The following is a 21,431-nucleotide window of genomic DNA, read 5'->3' on the forward strand; positions in this document are numbered from 1 at the left end:
GAGCATGACCTCATATTCAGACCACAAGCAGCCTCCTGGACTCAGCCAATGAGAAGCTGCAGGGGGGGGTCTGGATGTGGGACCAGTGCACCTGTCCTGTCCTGTGGGCGGGGCCTCACCTGGAGGCATCGAAGCTGTCGTAGGAGCCCACGGTGTAGTGCCTGAAGAGCTTCCGTCTGTCGGCGCGGTCCGCCCGGGAATCTGAAAGGAGCAGCAGCGTGGAGATCAATATTCAGGGGCCATTAGTGAGCAGCAGCAGTTTACGGATCAATGAGAGGCAGAGACGTCGATCCAATACGAGCGCGTTCTCCCCCAACGTCACACGTCCTTCTTCAGCTTTAACAACCAGAGGATTCGTGTCCCTTAAGACCGTAGAAATAGATGAAGTCTCATGACTCCTCAACCAGGTGAGAAAACCCAAACGGTGGGTTTGTTTGTGTCGCGTGAATAAAGACCATCGACGAGCTGCTTCATGTTGTTTAGCTTCTAACGTTCACGAAGTCAGCGAGGAAAAACAATCCTTTAAGAGCAGCGTTTGCGTTAACGTCAGAGCGCACAAGTACATTTTAAACACTTCGCTCTCTCACACCAGCTGTCACACTTTCACAGATGCTCCGTCTCCTCTGATCCGGCTCGTCATCTTTGCAGGAACAGAGTCAGATCCCGAGGAGACGTTTTATATTCCCCGGTAAAGGTTCAGAGGGGTAGTTTCCCCCCGTTAGGGGTTCACGCGTGTGCGTTTGTACCCAAACAGGAAGCTGTTGGATGAGCAGCGACTTCCTGTTGCCTGATGTTGATGCTCTTGTAGCTCTTCGTCTTCATCATCGTGTTTGTTACAATCAAAGCGGGAACATTTATAAAGCTGCAGTTGGTAAATTCTCTTGATCGCCCTCCTTTCCAACGCCATGTGTGCTCCCGTTTCCTGACCGGCCGTCTGTGCAGGCGGCGCCGGGGGGGCGACTCTGACGCGGCAGCGCATTGAGAACAACCCCCCCCCCCCACATGCTCGAGGCCCTGGGCGACGGAAAATAAGTCACCCAGAAGAGGAAAGGGAGAGAAAAAGGAGAGAGAGAGCGAGAGAGGGAGGGGGAGGGAGGGGGAGTCGACTCTTGATAATGTCAATAATTAACTCAGATCAGAACACCGGAGGAGACGGGAGACGTTGGAAGGAGGACGGGCCTCCTCTGAAGAAGCCGCCTCCCTCTCACAGTGTGAGAAACGAGGCCGGGGGAGGATGTGATGTTTCGGGGGGGTGGGAGTGGGGGAGAGGGGGGGGGTGATGTGTTCATTAGCTTGAACCCAGAGGACGTCAGAGCACAGCTGAGTTAGCAGGGCAATGTAGCGCGTGTAGCTTAGTGCGCCGCGGGGGGAGGGAGGGAGGCCACGTGCCTCAGCGTTCAGTGTCCTCACCCCTCTCCCCCCGCCCTCCCTTTCCTTGTACATCGCTGTGCACCCCCCCCCCCCCCCCCCCCCCGGCCCCCCGGCAATGGGACTCACAGCTCCTCTCCTCGGTGGCCTTGGCCGGGACCTCCTCCACGCAGTCGGCTGGAAACCAGCCCACCTGGCCGCGGGCGCTGCCCTCCCAGAACCCCCCCTCTCCGATGCTCAGGACTGGGCCGGGGGGACACAGAGCAGATGGGGGGGGGGGGGGTACAGAGATAGTGAGAATTGTTATATAATAAATGATGACAGCGTGAAGTTTGTTATTACGTCACAAGAATATTCAACCGATTGTTTGTTTCTTGTCATCCGTTAAAAGAGGAGGACGGATGGCGTCTCCCTCTCAGTCCCTCAGGACTCTAAATAAAGCAATGAACACGTCTTTAAATGTGACGGTCGAGGAAACAGGAAACAGATCTGTAACCAAAGTGAAGTACTTGTTTGCAAAAGGAGCTGACCTTTGACCCGGTCGCTCTTGTAGAGGGTGACCTCCCCCTCGGCCTGAGCGACGTACGGACGGACCACCACAAAGTGTCTGCCGGGCACGGCGCTGTAGAGCTTCCTCCTGGAGCCCCGCCCCTCGCTGGGGCCGCTGGGGCCGCCGGGGCTGAGAGACCAACACCGCCATTAGTTCAGAGGAACCAGGGAGCAGAACTCATTAGAACCCAACGTGAAACGTCACCACTACACGAAGAGCAGCTCGGCTCATCTGAAAATCACACATTATGTAACTGGGACTTTTACCCAGAGACAAAACAGTTAAATAGAAAAAGACCAAATGTCACAGATATAAAGAACATAGAGAACATCATGTGATCTCAGCCTCAACACACACACACACACACACACACAGAGACACACACACAGACACACACACACACAGAGACACACACACACACACACACACACACACACACACAGAGACACACACACAGACACACACACACACACAGCAGACACACACACACACACACCCTACCTACCCCCCCCCCCCCCCCCCACACACACACACACACACACACACACACCCTACCTACCCCCCCCCCCCACACACACACACACAGACAGAGACACACACACAGAGACACACACACACACACACACACACACACACACAGCAGACACACACACACCCTACCTACCCCCCCCCCCCCCCCCCCACACACACACACACACACGGAGACACACACACAGACACACACACAGACACACACACAGAGACACACACACAGACACACACACACACACACAGACACACAGACACACACACACACACACACGCACACACACACACACACACAGACACACACAGAGACACACACACAGACACACACACACACAGACACACAGACACACACACACACACACGCACACACACACACACACACACACACACACACAGACACACACACACACAGACACACAGACACACACACACACACACACACAGACACAGACACACACACACACACACACACGCACACACACACACACACACAGAGACACACACACACACACACAGACACACACACACACGCACACACACACACACACACAGAGACACACACACACACACACAGACACACACACACACACACACACACACAGACACACACACACACACACGTGTCCTGCAGGAGGAGGAAGTGGGCAGAATACGAGCAGCATGTGACCCTCAGAGCCGCAGTGGCTTCTGGGTAAAAGAGGACATTCACACTGAGCAGCGGCTGCATCCTCCTGTGACCGTACATACGTGTACATGTACACGTATGTACGCATGTACACACTGTAAATAAACAGTATATTCATGCTGTATACACACACATATGTAGATATACTGTATCCACGTCGTACATTTGATAAGCACAGTTGTGTTCACAGACGCTACACTGCTCCTCGTTGTGCGTTGACCTACTTGTACTTTCAGGGACAACGAGGTCCAATGTGACTCTTTGAATCGGGGACGACCCCCAGAGTGCTATGAGGGACGATCCCGCACGCAGCGTTAGCTTATTAACCCTGAGGACATGATCACGCCGTCCCCCCCCCCCCCCCAGGTCTGTGTCCTGATGGTTGATGTGCGTAATGTTGCTCCGTTGTCTCCCCTGCAGACGGACAGCTGCTCTCCCATTGATCACGTGTTGGGGGCCACACAGGAACGTGTGGGAGGACTTCTCATGGGGGGGTCAAGGTTTGAGGGACAGGTCGAGAAATAAGTTATAAGCTTAAATCAAAAGATAACATGAACTTTAAAAAGCTTTTTAAACGTCTTCTTCTTTTGGATCTCGGGTCACTTTGAGAGACGGGAGAAAAGGGGGGGTGGGGGGGTGGGGGTCACCTTGTCCTGCAGACTCCTCCCCCTCCTCCTCATCAGGTCTTCAGGGATTCGACCTCATTCAGCAGAGGAAAACCGTCTCTGAGCAGAGACAGCTGCTGTGGGACGGTTGTCATGACGACGGGGGAGGGACATGTCCCACAATGCCACTTCAGGTCGGGTGAAAAAAAAAGGAAGGAATCCGGACTACAAGCTCACGAGTAGCGTAGCGGTCGGCCATATTTTATTGGGGGGGTGATTACCCAGGTGGCTTTGAGGTGCTAATTAGACGGTGTTAATTAATACCAGCTGTGCATCATTTGAGCTGTTATAGGATGAACCCCGAGACGAGGGGGGGGGGGGGGGGCAGATAACGTGTGAACCCTGATCACATGAAATAGTTTATTAATATCGAGTGAGACTGCATTCATTTAGTGGTTTGTTTCACCGTAGATATAAAAACTCATTCTGTATCTTTGTAGAGCAACAAAGCACCGAGATCCGCCTCAGAGAACAAACACTGCGTCTTTATTAACTTAGTAAGGGCGGCTTTTAAACTGACATCTGTATGAACATAATCTCAAAAATAGTGAAAAAACTGCAAAAGTTCTGACGACCGGAAGCTCACCAGATTACAGTATAATAGAATACAAGGACATTAAGTCATCAATACCTCCACCTTTCCACTCAAGCTCATATATACATATGTATATGTATATATATGTATATACATATATGTACATATGTATACATATACGTAGTATACTACGTATATGTATACATATACATAGTATCTCCTGATACTAATAGATGCTGCATGATGACATCACGAGTAGAATATGTTTATTTTTAGAATAAAAACATCCCGTAAAAAAACCCAAACCAACAACTGGTCTCTCTTCCTGTCTGTCACAAATAATGTATTCCTCCTGAAAAAGATGAACGAAGAACCTCCTGAGCTTTAAACCAAACAAATTGACTCTCTTTCAGCGGTGGATGAATCCACATTTTGTGCTCTAGGGTTTATTTATGGCAGCAGGACTCTGAACCACTGAGTCGAAACTTCAAATCCTAAAGCTGCATTCTGTGCAGTGACCAGCAGGGGGCGACTCCTCTGCTCCCATAGACGTCTATGAGAAAATCTCTTGATTTATTCCCTCAGTTAACGTTGTAAACATTATTAGTTCATGGTCTCAGTCTCTAGTTTCAAGTCTTCTTCAACACAACATGATGTTCATTTAGTGAATTATGGTCCATGTAGAGTCAAACTGACCATAAAGAAGCGACACTTTAGGGCGGGGCTACACGCTGATTGACAGGTGTCTACCAGAGACGTCTCTACGTCCTTTGATGTAATGATGCAGAGAGGTGAAGCTCCCCATATTCATTGAATCTGGAGACACGTTTCGCTCCTGCACTCCTCTACAAGACGTTTGACAGAAGAAGTGAAATATGTCAGGAGACATGTGACGTTCATGTGACTGATGAAGCGAAGGCAACTGTCCTCCCCCGTCTCTTTGGCCTTTCTTTCGTCTCCTCCGTCACTTGTCGTTGCTCGACTCCGTCCCTTCCACCCTCGCTCCGAACTCTTCACTGAGCGCTTTTTATTCTTTCTCCTCCTCCTCGCTTCATCTCGTCTTAATTATACATCCTCTCGCTCCTCTCTCCTCCACGTTGGACAGAGGCAGCGCCACATCGTGTGGGTAGTGTGGAGAGAGCTTCCAAATCTGTCCATCTGCCAAGGAAGAGGAGGAAGAGGAGGAGGAGGAGGAGGAGGAGGAGGAGGAGGCCAGGGAGCGTGTGTCTTAATCGGGATTGACATGTTACATCGCTCCCAAGATAAACCGTCATTTTAATCCTCCGCCGCGTTCCCTCACAGCGTCACACGCGTGTGCACGTGGATGCTTTTCTGAATGAACGGCGTCAGGTGGAGGTCAAATATAACACACACACACACACACACGCACACGCGCGCTCACGGTGAGCTAAAGTTAGCAGTCGGCATTCGAGGCGTACATTCTGCTTACATGCGAACTCTCACGCATTTTGCAGAGTGTCGGTGGGGCCAGCGTGGCAACGGTTGCCGTAGCGACTGCGGGAAGCCAGAGAGTCTTTCTGGTGGCGCGTTTCCCAGAGGGGACCTGTCATGCATCATCTAGCATGGGGAGCGGGGGGGTGGAACAGGGCGTGCACTGTACATACAGTAAATGAAGACTCAACCACAACCATCAGCAAGATGGGGGGGCGGGGGGGGTTGTCCCAGGAACTAAAAACTACACTAGAGGTGTTTTGTACAAAGTTTCAACTTGAGCTCAATTAATGTTGGAGGTTCTCCGCCGGCAGCGTCTTTCATCGCTGGTCAAAACATCAACATGGAGACGACCAAAATGCCAAGATGAAGCCTTTGAAACATCCGTGACATCACGACGGTCTTTGCAGACTTCTTATGTTTAAGAACCAGTCTTATTGATCACTTATTCGTTCTCCATAACTGACTCAACGTTTTTCAATCTTTCTCTGGACACACTGGTGATGAACTGATGGTAACGACATCTTGAGTGTTCAAAGCAAACAGCCGCCCCCCCTCCAACCAGATCACAGCTGTGCTGCAGCTCGTCGGCAGAAATATTGACAGCTAAATATTTGAGTCACGAGTTGACCTCTGACCTCCCGGTGAGTCAGCCCGGATGCTGTGCGGATAAAAAAAAAAGGAAGAGAGCTGGGTAACAGCGCGCTGCAGGGCTCACCTGGGCTGGCGCTGAGTGGGCAGGGCCCGCCGGGCCTCCTCCCCCAGCCGGCTGAGGGAGGGCGACCGGCTCCTGGCCCCCCTCCCCATGGTCCGCACCACCACGTTGCCATTGGGGCTGCCGCTGGGCATCTGCTGGACCAACTGGGGGGACAGGCTGCGATGCAGTGCCGAGGAGCCAGGCTGCGAGTGACCCTGCTGGGGGCCCCTGTGCGGGTGGGGCTGGGCGTGTTGCTGCAGATGGGGGGCCCAATTGCCGGGGGAGCCCTGCTGCTGCTGCTGGTACTGGCTGACCGTTAGGTTGTTGTCGCTGTTGGAGCGCAGGAGGACCCGCGGCGCCGACAGTGAGGACGGGGACCGCTCGTTGTCAGAGGACGGACCCCGGCGGCGCTTGGAGTAGGCCGGAGCCTCGCGGAAAGGCACTGGGGGGGGAGAGAGAGAGAGAGAGAGATGAAGTGTTATTCATCTACTAGAATTACCGTTACATAACTTCGAGGGGGCTTTTCAGCGCTGCGGTCAGTGAGAAAGGGCTTCCACACTAAAAATAGAAAACCTTCATAGTAAAACTAGACTTGCAGAAGTTGTTTCGTTGACGTGTTGGTTGAAGATTGTATGGAGGCAGCTCCGATGGGGCCGAGGTCGAAGTTTGAAAACGTAATGATTTCAATACAAAAAAATTGAAACATTTTGACTTTGAGTCCTCTCCTAAAAAAAGGGTGCAGGTGGTAGGTTTGGCAGCAACTGAAGTAGTCTTTTATATTTTCCATCTGGATGAGCTGAATGAGTTACACAGTAAAACAGAACTTCATGTGTTAAAGCTTCATTCTGTGCAGTGACCAGCAGGGGGCGACTCCTCTGCTCCCATAGACGTCTATGAGGAAATGACTCTACTTCTCTGTAGTGACCAGCAGGGGGCGACTCCTCTGCTCCCATAGACGTCTATGAGGAAATGACTCTACTTCTCTGTAGTGACCAGCAGGGGGCGACTCCTCTGCTCCCATAGACGTCTATGAGGAAATGACTCTACTTCTCTGTAGTGACCAGCAGGGGGCGACTCCTCTGCTCCCATAGACGTCTATGAGGAAATGACTCTACTTCTCTGCAGTGACCAGCAGGGGGCGACTCCTCTGCTCCCATAGACGTCTATGAGGAAATGACTCTACTTCTCTGTAGTGACCAGCAGGGGGCGACTCCTCTGCTCCCATAGACGTCTATGAGGAAATGACTCTACTTCTCTGTAGTGACCAGCAGGGGGCGACTCCTCTGCTCCCATAGACGTCTATGAGGAAATGACTCTACTTCTCTGTAGTGACCAGCAGGGGGCGACTCCTCTGCTCCCATAGACGTCTATGAGGAAATGACTCTACTTCTCTGTAGTGACCAGCAGGGGGCGACTCCTCTGCTCCCATAGACGTCTATGAGGAAATGACTCTACTTCTCTGTAGTGACCAGCAGGGGGCGACTCCTCTGCTCCCATAGACGTCTATGAGGAAATGACTCTACTTCTCTGTAGTGACCAGCAGGGGGCGACTCCTCTGCTCCCATAGACGTCTATGAGGAAATGACTCTACTTGTCTCTGGATTTATTCCCTCAGTAAAGATTGTAAACATGAGTTTATGGTCTCAGTCTCTAGTTTCAAGTCTTCTTCTTCTACACAGTAATACAATAATATTAGTTCCGTATTAGTCTGTGTTTAAAAAATAATACCACAATCAAAGCAACAGTAGCGTAACAACCAGGGTAGGAAATTTACATATTATTAAGTTAACTAAATTATTAGAGGAAATTATGGGGGCATTAACAACGCAGCGTAACAACGCAGCGTAACAACGCAGCGTAACAACGTAGCGTAACAACGTAGCGTAACAACATAGCGTATCAACGCAGCGTAAGAACGCAGCGTAACAACGCAGCGTATCAACGTAGCGTATCAATGTAGCGTAACAACGCAGCGTAACAACGCAGCGTAACAACGCAGCGTAACAACGTAGCGTAACAACGCAGCGTAACAACGTAGCGTAACAACGTAGCGTAACAACGCAGCGTAACAACGCAGCGTAACAACGTAGCGTAACAACGTAGCGTAACAACGCAGCGTAACAACGTAGCGTAACAACGTAGCGTAACACAGCATAAATATGCAGTGTAAAAATGCAGCGTAAATAAACAACATTTATCCTGAGCCAACGTTAGTTAAAAAGGTTTGCTAAAATGGGTAAACTATGCCACCTGCTCCTACAAGCCATAACAAATCCTCTGCGCAACTGAGGATTTGCCATGAGGTAACGTGCTTATGTCTCTGGGCAAGGTTTAGTTCATCTACTTTAACATTAATGTATAGTGTGGCTAGCTTTATTATTTTGGATGTTAGTTGTCTTTGTTTAAACATTAAGTTAGTGATGTTTTGTATATGTTTTATTGTCTGTAACAATGGCAGTTTTAGCTAGCTAACATCGATACTATGTCCTCCATATGGGTCTTTATGTACAAGTACGCTACAGTATGTTAAGTGTGAGAAATCTGTATATATCTTCGGTCATATATTCCTTTGTATTTCTTATACAGTTTTCTTATATAGTTATATTTCAGTTAAAGTTAAATTAATGTAAATCCACTCTATGATCATTGTCATTTTATTTTGTTGTGGTTAATCCAGGATTTGCCATGAGGGAATAAACCTGCTCACAAGAAACCTGACTAGCTCCTGGAGATCATTATCTCTCAGAGTTTAGCATTAGCATCTTGCTACATAACAGGATTAAACTGTTACAAGCTTAGACTGAACTGTTTCCTTCTGGTTTAAACATGAACAGAGGCTTCCTGGGCGAAAGTCCTGTGTTTGTTTGACCCATCATTTGCTAGTTATACACAGCATTACAAAGTCTGATACAACGACTCCATTTGATGACATCCAATATTCATCCATCCCTCCATCCTCTCATCCCGGGTTCAGTAAAGCATTCCAGGCGTCCCTCTCCTCGGCTACATTTTCCTTCTCTTTCTGCTGAAAATAGAGGCTTCCTAGCCCAGACGTCACATAATCTCTCCACTGAATGCTGGCTCCAACCGCAGAAACTATCTGGGAGGATCCGGCTCAGATCTTGAACCACCTCCGATACGATGTGAAGGAGTCAGAGCTCCACCTGATCTACTCGCCCTATATCTCTAAATCTGATCTCCAACAAAGACGGCATCTTGGTCCTTCGTCCTACCAGGGAGAAGAGAAGAGGGTCAGGACCTACATGGACCTGTGGGCCACAACATGCTGCTGCAACCCCGGGTCTCTACTTAAGATGAGACTGTGAGGTATAGCGACTCTGAGTCTGAGTCCTGAACCTCGGCCTCAGACTCAGCGGTGCGGACTCCCGAGTGCAGGACAGCAGTCAAACTGAAGTTAATAAAAGCCCAGCGTTTGTGTACCAGCAGGAAGAGGAGATGGAGAGCACATATAAATAGCTCTCCTTCTTCTTCTCATGTGCTGGTCTTTCTTTCTGAGTGCTATCAAACTTTCTAGAAGAATAAGTGCTCTCACCTACTTTTTCCACCTGTCCGTCTATCCACCTCTCTCCTGTTGTCATCGCACATGCTTTTATTACTCTAATTGTCGGACTACTTTAAAACACGGATAGAATTGTTGTTCCACACACATACCGATAGTGAACTGACATGGCACCACACTGTTCTCTCACTGACCATCATTAGCATGATTACCAGGATCCCATGAGTCCCCTCCCCCACTTCCCACCGCCTGCATTTCACCGAACCAGTAATGGAGATTGGCCTTGATTTCCCCAAGGAAACGTTTCTCCATTACGCCGCGAGACGCTGAGCTGAACACTGCCGGCACTGCTCGCAATTACACCGGGGGGGTGCATCCCAACAAGCTCAAACTAATTACCGAGTGCAGCATTGCATCCGCGACCGAGTTAGCATTGCTTAGCTATGGGTTCCTCTACTGTTGGGTTTTCCTGTCAGCGTGAACATCATGAGAGAGGAACACTGATCAGACTCCCTCTGTCTGTCTCTGCGTCTGCAGCGACCGAGTCGACGAAGAGACGTGCTAACGTTTAATGAGCTAGCACGTTCACCATCGTTTGGTTTTGAGGAAAATAAAGATGCTGTTGGTCTGAACCTTCTCGCCCACAAACGGTGATGAATGTTGAGATGAATGGCGTCTTATGCGACACTTGCAAGAAAGCAATCAGTGGGATCTATGCGATTAAAGTATTTTTGTATTCTTTTTACAGTCTGTTCTGGCTCTGAATACACATACAGACTCACAACGGGTCACAGTGAGCAACTTCATCACGTTTCTCAGCCAATGAGAGCATTGGGGGCGGGCCTAAGCCGGCACCTACCCCCCGCCCCCCTTCTCCCCCTCAATTTGTTCCCCTCACCTGATTCCCCCCTGGGTCCTAAGGACCTCCAAGTTCTTCTTCTTATGAACACGTATAAGCATCCTGGACAGATCTATAATTATTAACTTGCTTGTTGGAAGGTTCCTGTTATGATGTAACCTGTTTTGCATTAACAAACCAGACAAAACATTAATGCCCTGGCAGTGGTAAATAGCTTTGGTTTTATATTTTTCATTTTAAAGTTTAAAAAAAATAGAATTCGAACTGCCACTGCGTTAAAAATATTTAGATATGAATTAATATTCTGAGACTTCATGGTCCATTTTTCTCTTCACTAAATGGAAAATGAGATGAGAGGAATTCGATATTAGTTCATTGCTTGAATGACTGAATCATAAAAAATAACACACAAATATATAAAAGGGATCTGTTTCTTTAAAGTCAGCTTCTAAAACCAGAGAAACACACAAAGCTCAGATGAGAGTTTTGTTTTCCATCTGTTGTGTGACCTGATTTGTGTCTTGGTGTCACGGACTAAACGTAGTTCTGCTTAAATAAGCGTTATGATCACAAAGACCAACCCCTCCCACACAGAGACCTTTCTCTTCCCCCACCGGAACCTCCAGGACTCGCTGCGCTAATTCATGCTGCAGTTCACACAGAAAAAAATGGAAATGGAGCAAAAGAAAAAAAGGAAAGAACCCTCTAAATTTGGATGAGAAGTTGAATGGAGGTCAAGGTCTGCAGAGAGAACGCGTTCAGGGTCAGGTTGTCTCCAGCGGAGCTCATGAGGGGTCACAGATAGACACTTTATGGACCCTTAATCACTGGAGCCTTAATGTGAATTCAAAGAATATATGAAGAATTTTAAACTACTAAACATTAAGAAAAGTTACAGGAACAATAATCGTATATTTATTTTTTCCATTTTCTTTAAAGCTCATTAATCCCATTTCTAATTTTCTAAATGAACATGAATATTATTTATTTATTCAAATTCTTATCTCTGTTTCTCTCTACATTATGCTGAGAACTTGTATGATGTTTGCACATTTCAATATTAATATTTACATTTTTTTTTAAACTTTCATTTTTTTTTTGAAGAAAACATTTTTTGGTACATTTTATATTTTTACATTTAGTATTACGATTTGAAATCTTAAAAATGTGCTTTATTTCCCCTTAAAGATAAACTTTATCAGACTTTAATAACCAAACAACATTTCAGTTTGTGTGAACACATGAATCATGTCGTCCGCCCAAAGAAGGTAACATGTCCATTATCATGAACATATTGTGTCAGTTAATGACAGCGATTTATCGTTTGTATGCAGCATTTTGGTTTATAATATTAAACTTGGATTTGGCTTTAAAGCAGAAAATTCCTGACATACAAATTTTACCCCCCAAAAACCCCACAATGCATTGCCCGAGCTCACGAGATGGCAGATGGGTAAAATTACAGTTCTGTGAGTCTGCAGTGTCAGCGGTGACGCAAAGCGCCGATGATTCATACGTTCCCCAGAAAAGCAGAATTCAGAGTATTTATAGTTTTTATGGTGCTTTTCAGTGAAGAAGTAGTGAAGCTCCTCACGCGTCTTGTTGTCCCATTCGCTTTCTCTTCAGTTCATCAACAAACACGCTCGTAATAAACAAGCATCATGCTTCCCTTCCACTGTTTATACAAGTCAAAGAAATCCTTCTACGTATGTTTACCTAAATATTTAACGTTCGGGGGAATGAAGGATTTTCATCATCGCTCACAGCAGAGATCCTTCTTCTTCTGCTTCCTCCAGAATACAGAAACTAATCGTATTAATACAGAAACTAAACGTATTAATACGTTTAGTTTCTGTATCCTGGAGGCTTTAAAGGCTCCTGTAGCTCCTGCACCTTTGGACACACACACACACACACACACACACACACACACACACACACTCACTCTCGAAGCATTTACACTGAGCTGTCACTCAGTTTTTAGTTGTTAGTTCCTAATGAGAGATTATTTATGAAAACATCATCGAAGGTTTTCGCGCCCCGCAGATGGGCAGGTTGTTTGAGGGGGGGTCAAAGGCACGTCGTCCTCTCTGTGGTCCCCCCCCTCCGGCCCCCGCCTCCCTCTCTCGGTGTGAGACCTAAAAACAACTTCGTCTCTGCCTCCTCGCCCCTTTTCAACGGAAATACGGCTCTTTTTACGGTAAATATTACGGTAGCAAACAGCCCCCCCGCGACGCGCAGCACTTCTCAACAAGCACACAACGGGACGCGCGAGCACTTTTCCGTGAGTGGAGATGCCCCCCCGTCCCGACGCTTACCTTCCTTCTTTAAGGCATTGATGATGGACTTCATCTTCTCCGACTCACTTCCAGCACCAGGGACAGCGACTCGGCGGAGCGGAGCGGCGGCGCGCAGCGCACATGATGCGGCTCACACCTTCACCGAGCAGCGCCCCCCGACCGCACGCGCACACACACACACACACACACACACACACACACACACACACACACACACACACACACACACACACACACACACACATGACTGCCGAAAGCCCGCCCCTTACACACCTCCCCTCTCCTCCCTCTTCTCGCTCCCACGAGGGAGGAGCTGCGCTGCACTGAAATACACCGAAGTACAAGTACGAGTAGCAGAAAGTCACATGAAGACATGAAGAGAAGGATCATTCTATTAGTCATGTAGAGACTAAACGGTGCTTTCGGTTCCTGTATATATACAGTGTGTATATATATATATATATATATATATATATATATATATATATATATATATATATATATATATATATATATACTGTGTTACTCTCACAGTAAAACTATGACACTGTGTTAAAGTTAAAGAACATTTAAGTGATTTCATTTCGGTGGGTTCTGGTTCTTCTCAGTTTCCCTGAACCTTTTTGTGTAACTTTAGATCATAAAGGCACGTGATACTTTACAAAATATTACATCTCCAAATACTTTGAGCTCTTTGGCAAAATGAAGTAGCTATAAAGTCGTTATCAGTCAGCATCAAATAATAAGTATTTCTCTGCCAGAACTGATATTACAACATTTATATTACTGATTTGTATGTTTGTGCCTGCAGATTTCTCCTAAAGGTTACTGTTATATACGCCCTAATTTGCATATTTAAATGTAATATGTTATGAAGCCTGAAACCTAATAAATGCTCCTCTCTATGTAGCGATGACGTGGTGAAGTTTCATGTTTTTTAACCTGTTGTGTCTTCATCATGTCGGCCATGTGACTAATCATCTGATCCAGTTTGTTCAAACCTCATTCAGAGACTCACTAAAAAGTTGAAGAAATTGCATTTAATAAGATGATGTCATATTTACACACTGAAGTTAATTTGCATATTTAGTGAGATGATGCTGTATTTTCATATTAAAGTTCATGCACATATTTCATAAGCTGCATCCAGGGAACAGAGCAGCTTCCTCCAGGATCCCAGCTCTGTTGTTGCCAAGCAACCGAGCATGTGACGTCTCTATACATAATTAAAGCTGCACTTACACATCGGCGTGCACACCTGCACGCTGTGTGATGTAACGTGAGGATCCGTGCGCGTCACCGCCTTCTGAGCGCTGATCCGACCCGTCCAAGAGGACCCGATGAAGGGCAGCAGATGGCCACGGGCGAAGCATATGTGGTCATAAAGTATGCAATAATGCAGCGAGGAGAGCAGATTCCCGTACTGGGAATGCAGACCCAGAGGGAACATGAACGATACGGAGGGACCACGGGGCCAGTGTGCTGCGGTGGATCGATCTCTAGTTTCAAACATATGGCCCGTGGGCCGGATGCGGCCCGCCGGGGGGGGGGGGGGTCCAGTGCGGCCAGTCTAAAAATGACAAAAATACATAAATTGCTTTTCTATAAAAGTAGCTGCTATTCCTAAAAAGTCCACTGGGGGTCGCACTCTGTGAGTGAGCGCATGCTCGAAAATGACGGCGCGCAACCCCCCGTCGACCGGACCATCGCCGATGAATTGACTGGTCCGGCCCGCCTGACATCAAACTGGACCGTATGTGGCCCCCTACCTAAAGTGAGTCTGACACCCCTGATGTAGAGTTAACCAGCCCATAAAGCAGGGGATGCTTTAGGGCGGGGCTACACGCTGATTGACAGGCCTCTACCACTGCGCTGTTCGCTCTGGGAGTTCATACGTGCTTTCGTCTCAAAACTTCACAGTGTTTTTACACTTAGTGAAAGATTATTGTGGCTCGAATGTAAAACCTTCAGCGTCACTGCTGGTTACAGAAACAACGACGACGCAGGTCTTCAAAACTGTAGTGAACAAAACGTGGTGACTCGTCTACTTCCTGTATACCGCTGTGTGTGTGTACTTTTGTTTGTGTGTGTACTTCCTGCTGGCTGGTTTTCTGATGCATTTCTTTAAATCGTGTTGCAGGAAGCAGCTCGTGTGCACTTCAGAGAGACCTGCAGCTTTAAAGCGTCCTCTAAAATGTGGCCGTGACAGTGGTTAAGGTGTGTGTGTGTGTGTGTGTGTGTGTTTGTGTGTGAATGTATGAAAGTGTGGGATTATCACACTCTGGCAGCGGGTGGTCTAATACGCCCATCTGTCAATCATTCTTACACCAGCTTACTGCTGCATGGAGAGGAGAAATACAACGCATATCATCTGCAGACATCCTCACCATGCACTCATTCATTAAACCACGCGTGTGTGTGTGTGTGTGTGTGTGTGTGTGTGTGTGTTGTCTCCTGTTAGAGTGACGGTCAAACATTGTAAAGAAACCATTTTGGAATTAAAGACTTTGTTTTAATCTCCGTTGTTGTTTTTTCAGCTGCAGAGATTTCAAATTACTGTGTATTTTTGTGTATTATTCCTCTTTGTCTACATACGGAAATGTGCTGCCAGCCAAGAGACGAGGACACGTGGTTGCATAAACGTTTTACCTTTTCATGCGCTTGGTCGGCTCCACCGTTTTTCTATACATGGATGTTTTATGGTCCATGCTGATAAGGAAAATATCAGAATCTCTGAAAATGTTTTTCCAAAATAAATCGCCCCCTGCTGGTCACTACAGAGAAGTAGAGTCATTTCCTCATAGACGTCTATGGGAGCAGAGGAGTCGCCCCCTGCTGGTCACTACAGAGAAGTAGAGTCATTTCCTCATAGACGTCTATGGGAGCAGAGGAGTCGCCCCCTGCTGGTCACTACAGAGAAGTAGAGTCATTTCCTCATAGACGTCTATGGGAGCAGAGGAGTCGCCCCCTGCTGATCACTACAGAGAAGTAGAGTCATTTCCTCATAGACGTCTATGGGAGCAGAGGAGTCGCCCCCTGCTGGTCACTACAGAGAAGTAGAGTCATTTCCTCATAGACGTCTATGGGAGCAGAGGAGTCGCCCCCTGCTGGTCACTACAGAGAAGTAGAGTCATTTCCTCATAGACGTCTATGGGAGCAGAGGAGTCGCCCCCTGCTGGTCACTACAGAGAAGTAGAGTCATTTCCTCATAGACGTCTATGGGAGCAGAGGAGTCGCCCCCTGCTGGTCACTGCAGAGAAGTAGAGTCATTTCCTCATAGACGTCTATGGGAGCAGAGGAGTCGCCCCCTGCTGGTCACTACAGAGAATGCAGCTTTAACACGTGAAGCTTTGGCTTCACTTTAATAACTGGATGTTGGATTAAAACTAAAGAATAATTTGTGTAGCTGAACTGCTACATTGAGTGGACAGAGGGAGGGGCTGTGAAAGCCACGGGGGCTTTTGGTGTTTGGACCACATCTCACTCACACTCTCACACACACACACACACACACACACACACACTAATGCTGCGTATAGCCAGTGAGAGGCTCCACATGACATTAAAGGGCCAATGGGAAGGGGGGGGGGGGTGAAAGGTAGAGGAGTCGGGGGGGGGGGGGGGGGGGGACCCACCTTTACAGCAGGCTGAACCCATTGAGGCCGATCAAAAATCCAGTAAGTAAGTAAAGGCGTCCCATCCCCCGAGCCGCTACCAACAGGCCCAAGATGTCTGACCCCCCCCCCGAGCTCCTCCAGCTAATCCCAGCTACCGCGTACACTCTTAGCCAGTGTAGTGAGCGGCGTGAGGGGCGGGTGGAGGTGTGTGCGTGCGTTCGGGGGCCGGGGGGCAGATTGCGTTTTGTCCCATTCAGCACATCTCCTGGTCGCCGCCGCGGCCCATGAGGGACAATCGGCGGATTACATCTTCAGATTAGATTGTATCCCCATCGACTTCATCTTCCTCTGTCCTCCTTTATATATTTGTTTGTTTGTTCATCTTTTCTCATTTGCTCCGAAGTCTAATCCCCTCAGCCGCAAATCAAACCCAAAGCTCAGTGCTCATTTTCTATTTCCACCCAAGAGAAAAGCCGACACAGCGTATCTCGAGTATTTCGCTTTGCCGTTGTTTGCTTTTCATTAGGTGTTGAATTAGAGCTTTAATCTGCCTCTACACAACTACTAAGCAACGAAAGGTAATAAATAGCAAGATGAAGTTTGTTCAATTTGAACTCTTTCTCTTCTCACCTCCGACTCACACACACAGATGCAGAGTGAAAACCTCCCTTATTTTATACGGGTGTGTATATACATATAGATCTATATATATATATACATACATACGTTCTGTTTTCATCATGCATTTGAATAACGTCTTTAACTAAATGAACCTTAAACAAGGGGATGTAGCCTCTTGAATCCTCTTGAAAAGCTACACTTGGTTCAGTATTATGTGGAACAGATTTAAAGCCTGAAGAGAGAAGTGGTTCCAAAGGGGAATTAAGTGCTGACAAGCTGTGTGTAAACCCTTCATGTAGTCTCACACAAACACCATTTATAATTCCCCATAAGTTTGCACAACGCGCACTGCATTCTGTTGCGTCACAATTACTAGAAGAAGCGTTAAGGTCGACTTCATCACACAGCCGTCACCTCTGGACACGACCAATCAGCTCGCACCAAACCCGCCTCGCCCCCAGCAGCCGAGCCATTGATCATATTTGCGACTGAGGTCAGAGATTATTGTTACTGTCGTCAACATAAACCTTCATCCGCTGGGCATCGCCGGCGTAATCCAGCGGAGGGGATTACACGAGAGGTCGCGTTGGAGGGTCAGAACACGGCGGATTGGAAATGTATCCAGATGGAGATTCAGGAATATGTGCTGGATGGTGAAGGGAGGCTGGATGGATGAATGGATGGATGGGAGGGTGGATGGATGGATGAATGGATGGGAGGCTGGATGGATGAATGGATGGATGGGAGGGTGGATGGATGGATGAATGGATGGGAGGCTGGATGAATGGATGGATGGGAGGGTGGATGGATGAATGGATGGATGGGAGGGTGGATGGATGGATGAATGGATGGGAGGCTGGATGGATGAATGGATGGGAGGGTGGATGGATGAATGGATGATGGGAGGCTGGATGGGTGAATGGATGGATGGGAGGGTGGATGGATGAATGGATGGGAGGGTGGATGGATGAATGGATGGGAGGCTGGATGGATGAATGGATGATGGGAGGCTGGATGGGTGAATGGATGGATGGGAGGATGGATGGATGAATGGATGGATGGGAGGCTGGATGGGTGAATGGATGGATGGGAGGCTGGATGGATGAATGGATGGATGGGAGGCTGGATGGATGAATGGATGGATGGATGGGAGGGTGGATGGATGAATGGATGGATGGGTGGATGGGAGGGTGGATGGATGAGTGGATGGGTGGATGAATGGATGGGAGGCTGGATGGATGAATGGATGGATGGGAGGGTGGATGGATGAATGGATGGATGGGAGGCTGGATGGATGAATGGATGGATGGGAGGCTGGATGGGTGAATGGATGGATGGGAGGCTGGATGGATGAATGGATGGATGGATGGGAGGGTGGATGGATGAATGGATGGGTGGATGAATGGATGGGAGGCTGGATGGATGAATGGATGGATGGGAGGGTGGATGGATGAATGGATGCATGGGAGGCTGGATGGATGAATGGATGGATGGGAGGGTGGATGGATGAATGGATGGATGATACAGTAAATTAATGGAACGGTGGGCATCTAATGGATGAATGAGTTATGATGAGTAAATGGACAGATTGATAGATGGATGGATGATGGATGGATGGGTTTATAGGGGGTGGATGTACTGATGGAGAGATGGTGGACGGATGGATGAGGGGAGGATACGAGCAGTCACTCACCTATATCGGTCTCTTTGTGGTTCTTGACAAGCTCGGCGAGCTCAAAGTTTCCAGCAATGATGGCGACCTGAAGAAGGAAATACAAGTTCTTTAAGAACATAGACATCTTTTCTTTTTTCTGCAGAAACAGCGTCTTAAAAATGATTCGCATCATCAGAAAAGATACGTTCTCTCTAATTGAGAAAGGAACTCAAACCGCCGTATTGTTTCCCAGAGCAACTGAAAAGAACAAGAAGGGGATTCTGCCCCCCGATGATGAGAGCACTTTCCTCCTCTTTCAACAGCCAGCGACTTTGAACCTGATCAAATCCAAAGATTATTGGCTTCATGCATCTGGAACGTAGTAATCTAGTACACGCACACGTTTCACATGGGCCTCGCTGGCGTGAGGGTCACATGTTCCTGTGAGTTTAGGCTGCTGTTTGAGACGTGGTGACGTCATCCAGGTTCAACATTAAAGTGACAGAAATGTTGCTGTTTGGATCCATTTCACTTGATTCAAGTGAAATGGAAGAAAACATGAGTTTTTATTTCAATACTTCTCACAAAAGCCAAGATTGTCCTTGGCTTTTAACTTGACTTACTTTGTTCTGTACAGATAATCAATCCAACACACAAGTCTTGATCTGACAAAATCATTTGAATTCAAGCTACAGTTCTTAAGCGATGCAAAGGACATGAAATACGATTGAAAGCTCCGGAAATAAGCCGGTGATTTATTTATTCCTTTCATTTCCAGATAAAGTTTTTGATTTCTGATTTCATCTAAAGAAAAAAGAGGAACTGAAACCAATAATCTTCATGTTTCATGTATTTCTAGTTGAAGATATCGTTCTGTGTCGCCGGCTGCCACCAGGGGGCAGCAGACGTTGTCCCTCGCTGAGCGGCCTGCTGACATGTCGCTGAGGACACACACACACACTCACACACACACACACACACACACACACACACACACACACACACACACACACAGACACACACACTCACACAGACACCAGACACACACACACACACACACACACACACACACACAGACACGCACACACACACACACACAGACACACTCACACACACACACACACACACACAGACACACACACTCACACAGACACCAGACACACACACACACACACACACACACACACACACAGACACGCACACACACACACACACAGACACACACACTCACACACTCACACACACACACACACACTCACACTCAAGGGGAGCCCAGCATCCTTATGTAATCCTGCTCTCAACACATATTCCGCAGATAGAAAAGGTGGGTTATTAAAGCGCAGTTGGCTTGAGTAGTAAAAGTGTGCCCCCCCCCTCTGCAGTCGACCTTTCTTCATATAAATAAAAACACTTGTGAGATAAAAGCACTCGAACATAGCAGGTTCCCACCAGCACCGAGCCTGTCAACATTTCGATGCGCTGCATTAATATCGCACTCAGCTTCTCCTCGGGGCCGAGCTGCGAGTCGTTACGCGTAATCGGGCTCTTCTTTGGGGCAGCAAATGTGATGCTTCCTGTGAGGGGGGGGGGGGGGGGGGGATTTTAAACTCTATTTATAGTAGAACTAAAGTCTGTCTTGTTGACGTTACTCCACTTTTGATTCAAAAGGTGAGAGATGTCGAGTAGGTTGGGTTTCTTTTGTACGTACAATGAACTGTAGTTTCGGGACCTGCTTTAAACTAAGATAAGAACTCACATGTTGTTAAAACCAGGCAGGAAGTTCTCCATCTGAAAAGTGAGCTGCATTCTGTGCAGTGACCAGCAGGGGGCGACTCCTCTGCTCCCATAGATGTCTATGAGGAAATGACTCTACTTCTCTGTAGTGACCAGCAGGGGGCGACTCCTCTGCTCCCATAGATGTCTATGAGGAAATGACTCTACTTCTCTGTAGTGACCAGCAGGGGGCGACTCCTCTGCTCCCATAGATGTCTATGAGGAAATGACTCTACTTCTCTGTAGTGACCAGCAGGGGGCGACTCCTCTGCTCCCATAGACGTCTATGAGGAAATGACTCTACTTCTCTGTAGTGACCAGCAGGGGGCGACTCCTCTGCTCCCATAGACGTCTATGAGGAAATGACTCTACTTCTCTGTAGTGACCAGCAGGGGGCGACTCCTCTGCTCCCATAGACGTCTATGAGGAAATGACTCTACTTCTCTGTAGTGACCAGCAGGGGGCGACTCCTCTGCTCCCATAGACGTCTATGAGCAAATGACTCTACTTCTCTGTAGTGACCAGCAGGGGGCGACTCCTCTGCTCCCATAGACGTCTATGTGGAAATGACTCTACTTCTGTGTAGTGACCAGCAGGGGACGACTCC

At 47.8% G+C, this 21,431-nt stretch overlaps 1 protein-coding gene across 1 annotated transcript in view; it reads right to left on the bottom strand.

Moving 5' to 3' along the window:
• Positions 1-21,431, bottom strand: part of LOC120809128 (SH3 and multiple ankyrin repeat domains protein 2-like) — a 98,807-nt gene that overhangs the window by 32,513 nt on the left and 44,863 nt on the right. Inside the window, exons 10-14 of the mRNA XM_078086017.1 lie at positions 19,091-19,157; positions 6,502-6,922; positions 1,899-2,047; positions 1,498-1,611; positions 120-201 (exon numbers count right to left, since the gene is read on the bottom strand). Coding sequence (XP_077942143.1) covers positions 120-201; positions 1,498-1,611; positions 1,899-2,047; positions 6,502-6,922; positions 19,091-19,157 — 833 coding nt within the window. The remainder of the gene's footprint in view (positions 1-119; positions 202-1,497; positions 1,612-1,898; positions 2,048-6,501; positions 6,923-19,090; positions 19,158-21,431) is intronic.

The sequence above is a fragment of the Gasterosteus aculeatus genome, chromosome 12 (genome assembly GCF_964276395.1).
Source record: "Gasterosteus aculeatus chromosome 12, fGasAcu3.hap1.1, whole genome shotgun sequence".
Classification (NCBI taxonomy): Eukaryota; Metazoa; Chordata; class Actinopteri; order Perciformes; family Gasterosteidae; genus Gasterosteus; species Gasterosteus aculeatus.